At 47.8% G+C, this 16,954-nt stretch overlaps 2 protein-coding genes across 9 annotated transcripts in view; one reads left to right on the forward strand and one right to left on the reverse strand.

Annotated features, from left to right (window-relative positions):
* The window catches only part of NLRP13 (NLR family pyrin domain containing 13), a 112,831-nt gene extending 110,917 nt beyond the window's left edge, over positions 1–1,914 (reverse strand). For all 8 annotated transcript variants that reach the window (XR_015245074.1, XR_015245073.1, XR_015245072.1 and 5 more), the window contains exon 1: positions 1,321–1,914. The gene's annotated coding sequence lies outside the window, so the exon portion shown is untranslated. The remainder of the gene's footprint in view (positions 1–1,320) is intronic.
* The window catches only part of NLRP5 (NLR family pyrin domain containing 5), a 35,448-nt gene extending 29,276 nt beyond the window's left edge, over positions 1–6,172 (forward strand). The window contains 1 exon segment of the mRNA XM_086690819.1: positions 4,508–6,172. Within this exon segment, the coding sequence (XP_086546945.1) occupies positions 4,508–4,640 (133 nt within the window). The 3' untranslated portion in view covers positions 4,641–6,172.
* Positions 6,173–16,954: the final 10,782 nt, after the last annotated feature.

Here is a 16,954-nt window from a genome sequence, read left to right on the forward strand (position 1 = left end):
AGAAACAGTGGAGAGACAACATATAAATAAGATGTTTACCCTTAAAAAACTAACAATATAATTGCTAGACGAGCCAACAATTATAGCTCTGGGTACATATCCAAAAGAATTGAAACCAGGATCTAGAAGAATTATTTGTACACCCGCATTTATAGCAGCATTATTCACAACAGTCAAAGGGTAGAAGCAACCCAGGCATCCGTTGACAGGTGAATGAGTAAATGAACTGTGGTATAGCCACACAATGGAATAAAATTCAGCATTAAAGTGTAAGGAAATTGTGACACACATTACCACATGGATGAACCTTAAGGACATTGTGCTGAATGAAATAAGTCAGATAAAAAAAAGGCAAACACTGCGTGATTCTACTTAAGTGAGGTCCCGAGAGGAGTCAAATCCATAGAGACAAAAAGTCGGGGGTGGTGCCAGAGGCTGGGGGAGACGGATGGGAAGTTGGTGTTTAACGGGCACGGGGTTGTAGCTGGGGAAGATGAAAGGTTACGAAGCTACATGTGGGGATGGATGCACAACAGTGTGGGTGTAGTTAATGCCACTGAAATGTACACTGAAAAACAGTTAAGATGGACAACCCATTGAGGCTGGTTGTCCTATATTTATATCGATAGAAAACTGCCCAACTGAGAACCTGTCGGTTCCTGTAATGGCCCAGATTGCAGCGGTTGGGTTTATGCAGGGGTCACGTGTTGGCATATGGGTGTAACCAGAAAGAACACAAGGCTTATCATGTGGGATCTGAGGGGGAAGATTGAGAGGCTTGGCTGAGTGGATTTGGAAATCTCCACGAGGGCAGGAACTGTTACAGGGATCTTTTCAGCAAATGAGCAGAAAAGGCTGAAGACTGGGTTGGAAAAGAGCATACTTGTATCAGTTACTCAAGAAGCAGTGTAGCCTTGGAGGGGGCCAAGATGGCGGAACAGCATGGAAGGTTTTTGTGCAACCCTGAAATACAGCCAGATCAACCATCCTGCACACCTAGAAAACTGATCTGAGGATTAACACAACAATCTGCACAGCCTGAACCACAGAATTCAACAGGTACGCAGCGTGGAGAGCTGAACTGGGGGAGAGAGTCACCGAGGGAAGGGAGCTGTTTGTGCTTGCGGAGAGAGAGGACGGAGTTGGGGGAGAGTACAGGAAGCATCCCCCCACCCCCAATGCCCGAAAGTGGCTGGAGAGAAAAGAAAGTGTATGCAAGGGACTGAACAAAAAAGGGAGAAAGGAGAAGGAGAGGGTTTAAATTCCATTAAACTCTGTAAACAGGGGGAGCGCAGAGTCCAAAGCTCCGCAGCTGCATACCTGGTGGAGCTCTGATGGGAGGGGCGAATCCCCAGGAGCAGAGAGAGAGGACCTCGGGCCACACGGGAGGCGGTTCCCCTTCTGGGAGGAATCCCCACGGGCAAAGGTCCCAGCGGATCCTGGAGAACAACCACATTCGCTGGTGCTGGAACAGGGCCGTTGGGGGGTGAAGCCTGGCGCCAGATGTGAGTTGTGATTTTCCAGAATCCCCGAAATGCTGCTGCTACACGCCCGCGTAAACTTTTTCTGGGGCGGGCTGGCACCCGGCCGCGGTCTCTGGGCATCGGCAGCAGCACGGTCTCGGTCTCGAGAACGTTCCTGGCGGCGGCGAGCACCAGCCATTGCTCGTGAGACCCTCCCGCAGAAGGTCTGAGCGGAACAAAGCTGCAGTCCCTCAGAAGTGACCGGCGGGAAACTGCCGCGTCTGAGATAAAATTCAGGAGGGAGGAGCTGCCTGGCAACCTGACAGCTTGCTCACGGACAGTGTGGAAGCGGGGGGTGGACGGGAGCCGGACACAGAGGATGAGTGCGCGATTGCTGGCCGGAGAGAACAGACCTCCCATACTAGAGACCCGCTACCTGGGTGACGCCATTTTCGCCCCTCCCGCGCATGCGCGCACATGCCTACGTGCGCCACAACATCCACCCCAGTAAGCTAAGCAGCGCCATCTAGTGGAGAACCGAGCTGTTACACTAAGCCCCACCCAACTGCCAACCACGCTCTTCAGGAACAACACTAGTCTCTCCACCTGCTTAGTTTATGGACTACAAAGTGCTTCATAGTTCAACGTCTAGGGGAAACCGATGTAATTTCAATCGTATTTCAGTCTGTTTGCTGGTCCATCTATTCAATTTTTTTTCTTTTCTTATTCTTCAATACAGAAAGAGAAAAAATTTATTTTTATTTTCCATTTCTATTAAAAATAGTTTTTCTTTAACTTTTTTCTACTATATTTTTACTTTTTTGTAAAATTTTTCAAATTCTATTTTTTTACTTCCATCATTTTATTTTATCCTCTTTCATTGTATACTTTTTTTTTTAATTTTTTTTTTCACATTTATTTTTGAGAGACAGAGCATGAGCATGAGCAGGGGAGGGGCAGAGAGAGAGAGGGAGTCACAGAATCAGAAGCAGGCTCCAGACTCCGAGCTGTCAGCACAGAGTCTGATGCGGGGCTCGAACATATGAACTGTGCGATCATGATCTGAACTGAAGTTGGACACTTAACTGAGCCACCCAGGCACCCCCCATTGTATAAATTTTTTCAAATTTTCAAATATTGTCTTTTTTTTAATTTTCTTATCTTTCCCTTTGTTCTCTAACCTATCAAGCTCCTTCCAACAACCAGACCAGAACACACCTAGGATCTAAGCCTCCTTTTTTTTATTTTTTTTGTGTGTTGTTTTTAATTTTTTTACCTTATTAATTCCTTTTCTTTCTTCAAAATGATGAAATGAAGGAATTCACCAAAAGAAAGAACAGGAAGAAATGACAGCCAGGAGTTTAACACAGATACAAGCAAGATGTCTGAACCAGAATTTAGAAGCACAATAATAAGAATACTAGTTGTGTTGAAAACACATTAAAATCCCTTTCTGCGGAGATAAAATCTAGTCAGAATGAAATACATGCTATAACTGAGCTGCAATCTTGAATGAGTGCTACGGCGGCAAGGATGGATGAGGCAGAACAGAAAATCAGCAACAGAGGACAAACTTAGGGAGAATAAGGAAGCAGAAAGAAAGATGGAAATTAAGGCAAAAGAGCACAATTTAAGAATTAGAGAAATCAGTTACTCATTAAAAAGGAACAACATCAGAATCATAGGGGTCCCAGAAGAGGAAGAGAGAGAAATAGGGGTAGAAGGGTTATCTGAGCAAATCATAGCAGAAAACTTTCCTAACCTGGGGAAAGACACAGACATCAAAATCCAGGAAGCACAGAGGACTCCCATTAGACTGAACAAAAACCAACCATCCACAAGGCATATCATAGTCAAATTCACAAAATACTCAGTCAAGGAAAGAATCGTGAAAGCAGCAAGGGAAAAAAAGTCCTTGACCTACAAGGAAGACAGATCAGGCTTGCAGCAGACCTATCCACAGAAACTTGGCAGGTCAGAAAGGAGTGGCAGGATATATTCAACGTGCTGAATCAGAAAAATATGCAGCCAAGAATTCTTTATCCAGAAAGGCTGTCATTCAAAATAGAAGGAGAGATTAAAAGTTTCCCAGACAAACAAAAATTAAAGGAGTTCATGAGCACTAAACCAGCCTTGCAAGAAATTTTAAGGGGGACTCTCTGAAGGGAAAAAAGATGAAAGAGAGAGAGAGCGAGAAAGAGGGAAAGAGTGAAAGACCAAAAGCAACAAAGACTAGAAAGGATCAGAAAACACCACCAGAAACTCCAACTCTACAGGCAACATAATGGCAATAAATTCATATCTTTCAGTACTCACTCTAAATGTCAATGGACTCAATGCTCCAATCAAAATTAAACAAATAAATAAACTTAAGGAAAAAAAAATAAGTAGTAGTAGTGTAGGCTTGGACAAGCTCAGCTTGTGACCTTGGGACTTAGTATAAAAGAGCCAGACCTATATTTTCCTAATGGACATTTCAGGAACCTGTTTCCCTATCTGCAAAATGGGGAAGCTGCTCTGTATCTATTTGAACACCTATTTCTCTCTCCTGTCCTAGAAGATACAAGCTTCACAAGGGTGGGGACTTTGCTTTGTTCATTACTATGTCCCCAAGCCCTATAATAGGACCTGGCTCATAATAGGTTCTCAAGGAGTTTGTGGGTGGATAAATAATCATGCCTGACTCTTAGGATCATGGCAAAGGGCAGATGCCTCTAAAAGCTCGGTGTAGCATCTAACACATTGAAGAGTGCCTTTCCATGTAGGGATTTACTCTTGTTCTATGGGGAACCTTCTGCTTCTCCTCAAGAGTACAAAAAGAGGTTTCAAATCCTTGGTGGGGTTTTCACTTCAGGTCACGATCTGAGGGTTCATGAGTTTGAGCCCCATGTCAGGGTCTGCGCTGACAGCTGTGGGTTCTTGGGATTCTCCCCATCTCTCTCAGCCCTTTCCCCCATTCATAATGTCTCTGTCTCTCTGAAAATAAGCTTAAAAAAAAAAAAAGCAAATTCCCAGAGTAACATGTCCCCCTTCTGCCTCACCAGGCTGTGGAAATGGCAATATCCTCCTCAAATAAGGAAGCTACTGAAGGAGGTCCAGCTACTCAAGCCACACATTGTAATTGGGGATGGTTGGTATTCTTTTGATGAAGATGACCGGTATTGGTGGAAAAACTGAAGATGCGAAAACCCTCCCCACCCACACGCATTCTGATGGAGGAACATTGAAAGCTGTGCCCAGGACGTCCCTCTCGGAGATGGAATATGATTTCTGATTCTCACAAAGCCCTCATTGGTAGTTATTCTTGTGTGTCCAATATATCCCGGCTGTTGGATTTGCCTCTGACATAGCCTGTGACCTTCAAGTCCTAGGATTTCTGTATCTATGAAATGTCTGTCCTACTCAGAGCATATCAAACATTGAGAGCATTTGGGGAATAAGTACCATGTGTCCTTGTGCAGTGGAGATATGATCCAGGAGAAGAGTGGGGAAACAGGTCCCCAAAGTGGCCCCCAAATGTTAGTGACACAATTCTGCTGGAGTTAAAATAAAATATTGAAGCACAATCCAAAAGTCAAAGAAGGTGTGACTATCAATATCTAAACTTAAACACAAAGCCGAGCGCATTGCTTAGTGTAGTGAAGAACTGGTCTACCACCATCTCTCTGAGAAGAGCAGACTGCTGATCTCATGTAGGCAGGGATGTGGGGGAGCATGGGGTTCAGGGATTGGTGGATCTTTGGGGTGAGTTGACATGTAGCATTCACAGGTGTATTTACCAGAGTGAATCCTTCCTGATTGGCTGGATTTCAGAAGCTAAGGGGAGTCCTTGGTTGGCTTGTCAAAGCATGTTCACCGAGGCAAGTTGTCTTGGATCCATTTAATGGATTTACACCTGGTTGGGTAGCTACTTGTTACCATGGCTACAGAACAATCAGTCTCTTCCTAGGAAAGTAGGAAATTCTTGGGGTTCTCACCAATATGTACTTCTTTTTATTATTCCTCATATTTATCTAGTCTATGGTGATGATACCTAACACACATAGTCCTTATTGTGTGCCAGGCTCTATCCTAAGCACAATCTACAACTCATTTGGTCTTCAAATCCAAGGATGATTTTTCAAACCTGGAAATGTTTTAGGCTTGTTCCCTGTCAGCTTAAATCAGATGGTGATTGGCCTGCCTCCTCTCACCCCTGTAATATGGCTGATGAAAAGTTTTTGCCAGGCATAGGAGAAACGTCAGCCCTGTGGTTTCCTTGGGTTTATGCAGTTAGCATTATCTTCTATCTGTGGTGTCTTTGCAGGAATACTTTTTTTAATGTTTATTTATTCATTTTGAGAGAGGAAGAGTGCACACGAGGGGAGAGGGGCAGAGAGAGAATTCCAAGCGGCTCGATCTCATGACCCTGGGATCATGACCTGAGCCAAAATCAAGAGTTGGACGCTCAACCAACTGAGCCACCTAGCCGCCCCAGGAATACTTTTTAAACACATTCTGGGAGTGTTCACAGTACATCATGCTGTATATTGGGCCAGTGGGACAGGGTTTGTGGGATACGAATGGGGGAGGGGTGTCACGGTGACACCTTCTAAACTGGAGTCTTCAGAACATCACATGGGACACATGACTATCTGACCTACAGACCCAGTGAGGCAGTACCACTAATGCATGTGTTAAAGCTAATAAAGCATTACTCTTTCATTCTTTTTAAAGACTATCATGTTGGGGCGCCTGGGTGGCTCAGGCGGTTAAGCGTCCGACTTCGGCTCAGGTCATGATCTCGCGGTCCGTGAGTTCGAGCCCCGCGTCGGGCTCTGTGCTGACAGCTCAGAGCCTAGAGCCTGTTTCAGATTCTGTGTCTCCCTCTCTCTCTGACCCTCCCCCGTTCATGCTCTGTCTCTCTCTGTCTCAAAAATAAATAAAAACGTTAAAAAAAATTTTTAAAGACTATCATGTTATTTATAGCTAAAAATACCTAATGCCCGCCTTCTGTGTTTAATGGAGTTTCTTGAGCACTGCTTGTCCCTGTCTCCCCTGACAGTAGATATGTCCCACTTTGGAAAATTCCCACCAAAAAGGAAGATCAAAGAGTGAAGGCAACAACTTGTTTATTCAGATCTGTGTTGAAATCCTGACTCTGCTAAATGACACTGGACAAATGTCACCCTCCATCAGCCTTTGTTCCCTTATCTGTAAAATAAGGAAAATAGTACCTGCCTCTTAGGGTCAGTTTGAGAAGAAGAATTTTGGAAAAGCTCACCAGCAGCTAGAACATTCATTCCACAAATATTAAGTACCTACCTGTGTTATCTATATTCACAGTTCACAATATTGTTCACAAACTTAACAGCTTAAAACACATTATCTACACAGTTTCTATGGGTTAAGAGTCCGGGAGTGGCTTAGCTGGATCCCCTGCCTCAGGGTCTCACGAAGCCACAATGAATGTGTCCAGTGGGTCTGTGGTCTAATCTGGGACTCAACTGGGGAAGGAACCTCTCCCAAATTCAAGTGGTTCCCAGAAGTGTTCATATGTTTGTAGGCTGTTGGACGGAGGACGTCAGTTTTTTTCTTGCTGGTTGTCAGAGGGCATTCCCAGCTACTTGCCATATCGCCCCCTCTGTATGGCAGGTTGCTTCTTCAAAGCTAGCAAGAGAGAGAGTCCCTCTGCAAAACAGACTTATAATTTCATGTTGCCACAGAAGCGAGGTCCCACCAACTTTGCCCTATTCTATTTGGCTATAAGTCACAAGTCCTGCTCACACTCAAGGGAAGGAGACCCCACAAGGACATGAACATCGGGATGAAGGGAGCATGGGGCCACCTTATAGTCTGTCCAATGCTCTGCTCCATGCTCTAGAGGGAAGCCACTCTCAACTCACTTCTGTGTGTTGGAAAGGGCAGCTTCTGTCTTGTTTCCCCCAGCCATCTCCAAGGGTAGAGAAGAAGTTATTTAGTTGGTAAGGCCAGAAGTAAGACACCGGACCTGTGTGGCTCAGCCCCTCTGGGCACTCCTTCCAAGCAGCCTGTCCTTAGCAAGCCTCCAGGGGCTGGAGGACTCTAAGGCAAAGTGTTAGGAATCTGCAAGTACAGGCCATCCGACCAGTGGCGTTTTGAGCACTAGGAGCGACATCGTGATCTATATCTGATTCGTGATTTCTCATTTAATTCCAAGTTCTAGAAGAAGGGGAAATGCCCAGCCCCTATGTGCTGGCCGCTGGGCCAGGGCTGACCGTTCAGCAGCACGCAAGGCCAGCAAGGTCTCTACTCTCTCTAACATTGTAGCGAGGAGACCAGTACAAGCTGCAAATGTCCAATCAAACATCCTACAAAGAATCAGACAGTAGTGGCATGTTGGCAAGAGTGGGCTGGCCGTTTTTGACTTCGGAGCCTGAGAAGGCCATGTGTCTTCTTCTTCTGTTTGTATTTTTTAAAGCTGGCTTTGGGATATGCTTTTCTCCATTTAGTGTGCTGTTCTGAGTTTTGACAAACAGCTGGATTGCCTTCACCAAGATGTACGGAACAGTTCATCTTCCCAAAAAGTCCCTCATGCCCGTTTGTACCCCACAGTTATTCCCCACAACCTCCCTGTGCTGCTGAGTTAACTAAACCTGGAACAGGCCGCCCGTGGAATCGTTTCTGGGTGTAGCACAGATAGGGGCTTCAGGTCAGGATCCCTAGCCTGCCTTTCCATGGCTCCACAATTCCCTTGAACGTCCCCGGATGTGCACTAGATGGCAGTGGAGCACTTTAATTTCTAAAGCTAAACCTGCAGAAAGATGTGCTCACGCCTCCCAGTAGTGAGGTTTTCAAGTCAGCCTTGTTGTGGGGGAGGGGCTGTGCAAGACGGGATATTGAGCAGTATCCCTGGCTTCCTCCCGCTAAGAGGGAGCACCCGCCTGCCTCCAGTCGTGACCACTGAAACTGACTCCAGGCACGGCCAGATGTCACCCGGGGACACAGTCGCCCTCGCCTGAAGACCACCGCTCTATATTAAGCCGGGACACCTCCCTCAGAAGCATCCTCAGCGGCTTTCCCTCTACCCCAGTGGACTGGATCGATTCGCAGGCAATCCCATATCAGTATGCAGTGCTGAGGGTACCACCGCTTCTGGCTTCTTCCGTAGGAGAAGGACATTTGTGTACTGGGCACCCAAGACGGTAGCTGCCCCAAACCCGGAAGCAGTCAAGATGCCCTTCAGGAGGTAAATGGATAAATACCCTGTGGTCCGGCCAAATAATGAAACATCATTCAGCACTGAAAAGAAATGAGCTATCAAGCCATGACACAGAGGAGCCTTAAATGCACATTACTAAATGAAAGAAGCCAATCTGAAAAGAGTATGTCCTGTAGGATTCCAACCATGTGACATTCCAGAAAAGATAAAACCACGAAGACAATAAAAAGATCAGGGCTTGCCAGAGGGTGGGGGGAGGCGGGAGGGATGAACAGGTCAGGACAGTGACATTGTATGATACAATATACACGTGTCCCAATCCATAGAATATACAACACAGAGAATGAACCCTAATGTAACTTGTAGGCTTTGTATGATAATGATGTGTTGGTACAGGTTCATCAATTAACAAATGCACTACTCTGGGGGAGGATGTGGATAGGGAGGGAGGCTGTGCACAGGTGGGTCAGGAGGTATGTGGGAAACCTCTGTACCTACCACTTAGCATTCTGTGAACACAGAACTGCCCTAAAATGCCTTTTTTTTTTTTTTTTAAAGAAAGAGTCTGGTTGCAGAGTTTTTAAATTTTTTTTTCAACGTTTATTTATTTTTGGGACAGAGAGAGACAGAGCATGAACGGGGGAGGGGCAGAGAGAGAGGGAGACACAGAATCGGAAACAGGCTCCAGGCTCTGAGCCATCAGCCCAGAGCCCGACGCGGGGCTCGAACTCACGGACCGCGAGATCGTGACCTGGCTGAAGTCGGACGCTTAACCGACTGCGCCACCCAGGCGCCCCATAGAGTTTTTAAATTCTTAGTGAAAACCAACTCAGGTCCTTCTATAGTCTGGAAATACCTGTGTCAGTCAAATGGTTTTTCTTCATCTTTTTGCCACAGATCACTGGGGACCATGATCAAAAATTGAAGGGGGAGAAGAGAGACAAAAATCCAGAAAGCTAATTTTTTTCATTTTTTTAATGTTTTATTTTTATTTTTGACATAGAGAGATAGAGCATGAGCAGGGGAGGGGCAGAGAGAGAGGGAGACACAGAATCCAGAGCAGGCTCCAGGCTCTGAGCTGTCAGCACAGAACCCAACACGGGGCTTGAACTCACAGACCGCGAGATGATGACCTGAGCCGAAGTCGGCTCAACCGACTGAGTCACCCAGGAACCCCTAGAAAGCTAATTTTTTAAATGTTTTTAATGTGTATTTATTTTTAGGAGAGTGTGTGTGTGAGCAGGGGAGGAGCAGAGAGAGAGGGAGACACAGAATCTGAAGCAGGATCCAGGCTCTGAGCTGTCAGCACAGAGCCCGATGCGGGGCTCGAACTCACGAACCCAGACCCACGCATTTAAATGATATGACATATAATATCCCCTACTGCTCTTCACCCTGGAGCCATCTTTTCATGATTTCACAAACACTGTGCTACTCTCAAGAATCCACACGGTGGCAGCAGAGACCAGCATTTTCCTAGACGACCCTAGGAGGCTGCATAATGGGAACATCCACCTTGCCTGGTTGCATGGAGCATTTCTGCATCGTAGAAGGCTACTGCTGAATTTTTCTGGATTTATCCACAGCAGTGAATGCAGCTAAGGACAGGCAGGAGCCTCTGAGGTCCAGGATGAGGGGCAAGGGGGAGGATGAAGGAAGCTGCCAAACTGGATGGCATTCTGGGCAGTATTTCTATCCCATTGGGAATGATAGTGTATCAGAACATCACCAGATCTTGAGTGAGTGGTCTCACTTAGCAAAATGTAGCCATGTCTCTGCAGTGTGTGGCAGAACCTAATGACTGGAACCCGGTGTTACTGTGTCTCCTTGTATATTTTTGGGTGTGTTGCCTCACCTCTCTGAGGCTGCTTCTCCCTCTGCCAAGTGGAGGAAATAGTTCCTGATTCCTGGTGTTAGTATGAATATTAGGCAAGATGAGACCTATGGAGCCCCAGACACACAGTAGATTCACATTAAATTGTATCTCCCGAGAGTCTCTTAGATAACAGCCATCTCGAAACCATCACTTGTGTGTCCCCTCCCTGGGGAGAGCAGACAAAAGGAGTCACTTCATGCACTGTTGGGGACACAATCGGTCTAACCTCTGGGGAGAGGCTGTGTCTGTCAGAATTAAAATGCACATTCCCCCTCATGCCAGGAGAGGAAGAGTGAATTTTGGTGGAGTATTTTTTTCATAGCAGAAGATGAGAAAGCATCTCAGTGTGTATCTGACTGAGACTGGGTAATAAAATGCTACATCCATGATAAAATGTTTTGAAAATATTAAAAGGAATAAGATAATGTATATGGGCCTCTCTGGAACAATCTTGGATACACAAGTAGGTAGGCAGGTATGTAGACAACAGACACATACATAGACACATAGACATACAGGTGCAAGAATACACACATAGATGATAGAAACATAGATACATACATAGATATACATAGATGCGTAGATACACAGATACATAGAAACATCATATATACATACGTCCATACACACATACATAACAAGTGGCAGAATGATATGCATGATGTGCTCCCATTGATAAATTATTTTTTAAGTATTTGTTTAAGACTTTATTCACGGAGTCTCTCAAAGGATAATGTAGAAAGAGGGATAAGGAACCTGGGAATTGAGATAAAAAAGAGTTGGTGTTTTTCCTCCAAGTATCTTTTTTTTTTTTTAAGATCTTATTTGTGATCACGTTATCAATTCCTGACACAAATTCCCTTGGCATAGCCCCCAGCAGCCATATCAAGATAGTGTTTTTACTCTGCTAGCTGGGGGCCACATCCATTTCACAAGCATTGCATGGAGTAGAGACCACTGTGAGGACGGGTATTAGATTTGGACTTTTAAGCTCTGCTACTTACTAGCTAGGATAGCCTGGGGAAAGCCTCCCCTGAGCCTCTTTTCTTATCTGTAAAATGGGGACAATACTACTTCATGAGATGGTTAGGAAGCCTCAGATGATGTCTGTGGATTAAGCGGGTTTCCAACACTCTAGACCCAGCGGCGAGGCTCTGTCCGTGGTGCTGAAGGATCTAGCCAAGTGACGAGGTGGGGGGTTTGTGGAATAGACTTTTTTTGTCTCTCAATGCAAGAGAGGAGGCAACATCGATGGGGCCAGAAACAATCCCCTCCCCACCCATAACTTCTTTGGGAGGTCAGTGGAAGAGAAAAGATGAGTGGGTGTATGATACACAGAGACACAGATACATACACAGACACAGGCACCTACAATTATACATACACACAAGGACACAGACATGAGGGACTACAAAGACACACAGGGACACACATACATGTGTGTGTACATGCACGCAGATACACACACACGACATTCACTCCTCTAAGGATGGCTTGGAGCACACCAGTCCCCAAGATGCTCTATTAGCGGAAGGTTTCATGATCAAACAAGTTCAGGAAATACTGCTTGTTATAACTTACCCTCCACCCCCACCTCTGCATTAAAAGGCTCCTGAAGGGAAACAAAGAAACAAAAACTTGTTTAATGATTTATTCAGTGATCAAAATCTTGACTCAGCATCTACCACGTGCCCAGCAGTGATTTATTCAGTGATCAAAATCTCAACTCCACACCATGTGCCCAGCACTGTTCTGTGTGTTAAAAAAAAAAAAAAAAAAAAATCAAATACAACCTTTTCCCAGGTTACTTGAACACAGGATCCTGTTTTATCCAAATATCTAATCAACATTCCCTGGACCCTACATTCCCCAGGGCACACTTTGGGAAAGGTGGTGTCTAGAGCTTAGCTAAGTGACTCCAGGGAATTGTTGCCTTGGCATCCTTTCTGTGTGGCCAAGTGGCCTGTGGGAGCCTGAACCTGACACCCACCCCTCCTTTGAGCATGTGCCCTCAAGTCACAAGCAAAAGCAGGTTCCTGGTGACTCACACAAGCACTCTTATGAGTGAGTATCCCCTGACTCCAGAGCCTATATGCCTTATACTCTCCTTGGTTGAGGCTGCTATGGGGCTCACCAAAACCCCACTCTCTTGGTTTGAATTGGCCAATCCAGCCCTAGCCTGGGAAGCCCAGGGCACTCCACCCAACACTCCCCAGTAAAAGCATGTACCCCACATCTTTCCTCTGTCTGCACTCTGCCTTGACCTCCCCACGCAGCCCCTTGAGACGTGTGTTATACTTCCTCCAGGACCTGTAAGTAATAAACTTCTCTATTTCAGTTTCTCTTGTGGTCTGCTGTTGCACCACAGCTCACCATCTGTGCTCAACTTAATACATGTTCACTTAACGGTCATGATGTGGGGAGACGTGGGAAGGGAGTTGGACAGTCACCCCATGACTGTCTGGCTTCCACCCCTTGAGACCCCACCTCTTCAGACAAACGCCTCCCCCGCCTCCCCCACCCCAGGACCTTCTCCACATCAATCCTCACCCACGGGTCACTCCCTGATGCCACACACATGCACGCAGACACCAGCGGGTAGCTCCAGGGGGGCAGACTGTGCCTGTCACGTTCATCAATGCGTCCCCCGTGCTTGGCAGGGTCCCAGACATGTAGTAAGTGCTCAATAAACATGAACAAGGGGGTAGATGTGGACACAGTGGAAGGACTATGAGGTTTGGGGCTTTGAGTTCAGATGTCAGTGCTACCGCTTTACAGACCGTGATCTGGTAGCAGTTCCATCACCAACAAGGGAGGAGTAATGCCCACCCCCTGGGCCTTTGTGAGGACTGGGTTAAGTGAGGAACAGGAAGTCAGCCTTGCACCAGGGCGGGCACTGAATACATGGCAGCAAACAAGACTCTTGGCACTATCACCACTGTGCGCTCATGGGATTGAAAACTCGTCCAAATTCCCATGTCCCCGATTTCTCCATCCTCGCAGTGGGTGAAGGGCCGCGGTGTGGGCTCACCATGAGGACTACACGGTGAGATCCGTAAGAGGACATACATCTCTTTCTCTTACCTGAGCGCCCAAACCAACTCCTGGCATATTCCATAAGGACTTGCTGGGGAAGTGAGGGGCTGAGTGAATGTGCGTGTGTGTGGACAAATGGATAAATGGCACAATGTGGCATGAAAGCACAGGTCTGGTGCCTGGTCCTGTGGAAGCTGATGTGTCTCCCGCACCGGCCACCAGTTTGGCCGGAATTCAGGGGCTGGTTAGACACGAGGGCCATCGAGCCCTGTTGCAGACACACTGCATGAGAACCGCTGGGGACAGGACCCAGGTATCTGCCTGACCAGCAATGCCCCTCCACATCCGTATGTCCGTCAAACCTTGAGGACAGCAGGCCCAAACACAGAGCAAGTGTCCCTTCCCAGTGGAGAATGTCTGAGTTCATTCTGGAGCAGACAGCTTCCCCACTACGGCAGCCACCAAAACCACCCAAAAAGCTCATTAATTAATTTTTTTTTAATGTTTATTTTTTGAGACAGAGAGAGAGAGACAGAGCGTGAATGGGGGAGGGTCAGAGAGAGGGAGACACAGAATCTGAAGCAGGCTCCAGGCTCTGAGCTGTCAGCACAGAGCCTGATGCGGGGCTCGAACTCACGGAGTGTGAGATCTGACCTGAGCCGAAGTCGGATGCTTAACCAAGGAGCCACCCAGGCGCCCCCCAAAAAGCTCATTAATAGGCAGATTCTCAGACCCCAGCCTCGACTTCCAGAATCTGAATGCAAAGGACAGAGCCTTCCCGGGAACCCACATTGCAACCAGTTCTTGGGGACGATTGGGGATATTAGTTTTTGACCTGAGGCACTGGCAGATCCTGGGTCTCGTAGGCCACCACAACCTTCCCCAGTTGCCATGCAGGGTGGTTTACCCCAGAGTCAAAATCTTTGGCCTCCAGAACCAACTCTACCATCTCAAAAGGAAACCCGAGGGGCGCCTGGGTGGCGCAGTCGGTTGAGCGTCCGACTTCAGCCAGGTCACGATCTCGCGGTCCGTGAGTTCGAGCCCCGCGTCGGGCTCTGGGCTGATGGCTCAGAGCCTGGAGCCTGTTTCTGATTCTGTGTCTCCCTCTCTCTCTGCCCCTTCCCCGTTCATGCTCTGTCTCTCTCTGTCCCAAAATAAATAAACGTTGAAAAAAAAATTTTAAAAAGGAAACCCGAAACATATTGGGTCTGCATATTGTAAAGGCCTGCTTCAGGGTCCTGTGACCAAGCACAGTAGAAGTCCCTCCGCCTGGGCTTGGGGTGTACAGGTGAGTATCTTACACACACTAACACATATACCTGCACCCCAGCCAATGGTCTCCAGGCAACAAGATGCCCCATGTTGCCAGAACTTCTAAGAGAAGCCAGAAATCCATATGTTTTTATGTGATACGTTCCAATTTAAAATTCTGGGTCTGGGCACCCGGGTGGATCCGTGGGTTAAGCGTCTCACTCCTGATTTCGTCTCAGGTCATGATCTCATGGTCATGAGATGGGGTCCTACATCAGGCTCTGTGCTGACAGCAAGGAGCCTGCTTGGGATTCTCTCTCTCTCTCTCTCTCTCTCTCTCTCTCCCCCTCCCCCACTCGCTCTCTCTCAAAATATATAAACATTTCTTAAAAATAAAATAGAATTCTGGGGGCGCCTGGGTGGCTCAGTCGGTTAGGCATCCAACTTCGGCTCAGGTCATGATCTCACAGTTTGTGAGTTCAAGCCCTGCATCAGGCTCCATGCTGACAGCTCAGAGCCTGGAGCCTGCTTCGGATTCTGTTTCCCCTCTCTCTCTGCCTCTCCCCCCACCCCCGACTCATGCTCTCAAAAATGAATAAACATTTTTAAAAAGTAGGGACGCCTGGGTGGCTCAGTCAGTTAAGCTTCTGGCTCTTGGTTTCTGCTCAGGTCACAATCTCTCCGTTCGTGAGTTTGAACCCCGAGTTAGGCTCTGTGCTGTCAGCGCTGAGCCTGCTTGGGATTCTGTCTCCCTCTCTCTGTGTCCCTTCCCCACTTGGCATCTGTCTCTCAAAAATAAATAAATCTAAAAAAAATTTCTTTCAATTAGTTGCTAACAATTTTTCATGGGGATTTCCCATTTTAAAACATCCTAATTCTGCTCTCTCCTGGAAAACCAGCCCTGACAATGCAGGGGCGCGTGTCACTGAGCTGAGCAGGAGCCCGCTTCAGACCAGGGGTGGCCTCCCTGACCTCCCAAAGCCCTCGCCCATTCCTGTCCCCTGCCTGGTCCCCACAAGAATCTAAGCTTGAAGCTCGCAGGTGACCATTTTAGGAGACCAGAACAGGAACTCGCAGGCACCACCGTGACTTGAGGCCGAGAAATTAACTGCATGGAAGCAGACTGTGCCGTAGGAGGGAAGGTGGGGAACGTTTGCTCCAGGAGAGGACAAAGTTGCTAAGGGCCGAAGAGCCATTTGGTGGTTCTCAGCTCGGGGTGATTTTTCCTCACCCACTGGGGACATGTTGGCAATCTCTGGAGACGTGGTGGACTGTCTGCAGGGCCCTCCTGACTTCTACTGGGTGGAGGCCAGGGATGCTGTTCAACACCCCACAAGGCCCAGGACGGTTACCCACCACGAGGAATAACCCAGCTGAAAATGCCAACAGTGCTGAAGCTGACAGGGCCCGACCCCCTCTGGGCATTAGCCCTCCGTCTGGGCACATCCACGCCAGGGTCCGTATCTGATAGGACGCGTGCGACGTGAACGACCCCCTCTGGGCATTAGCCCTCCGTATGGGCACGTCTACGCCAGGGTCCGTGTCTGACAGGACGCGTATGACGTGAAGGAGCACGCTGTCGGGATGCACCTTGCGTCGCAGAGCAGGCTGGAGCGGCAGGGCTGAGAACGGTGGCAGATGCATCACAGTAACTGCACCAACGGTATAAATTCTTGTTGTGTACGATTGGGACATCGTGGGGAAACGTATCTGCAGTCTCACTCCCGTGAGTCTGAGACTCGGCTTTCCGGAAAGCATCGTGGCAACAACGATGAGGATGTTAATTAGTAACGACGAAGGGACATCTGTCTAGGCCCTGCGGTACGTGAAGTAAGCTGAGGCTCCGAGAAACGCAGGGAGTTCTGCAGGTGGAGCCCGATGTGAACCTCGGCTCCCCGACACGGCAGGACACTCCCTCCCGGGAAAGGAATGAACTGTCCGTGAGTGGGCGCCAGGCACACACAGTCATACGGGACAGGCAGGCTCTTCTTTGCAGAGAAGGAACTCGAGGGTCAGGGTTCACTTGCCCAGGGTCGCAGAGTGGAGACTGGTGCGGGATCTCTCCTGCGCTGGGTGTCAGCTCCCACCCACCCCCACCCCCCAGGGTCGGGAGCAGAAGAGGCAGGGCTGAGGGCACAACATCCACCC

The sequence above is a fragment of the Puma concolor genome, chromosome E2, assembly GCF_028749965.1.
Source record: "Puma concolor isolate L17-30 chromosome E2, mPumCon1.1.hap2, whole genome shotgun sequence".
Taxonomy (NCBI): Eukaryota; Metazoa; Chordata; class Mammalia; order Carnivora; family Felidae; genus Puma; species Puma concolor.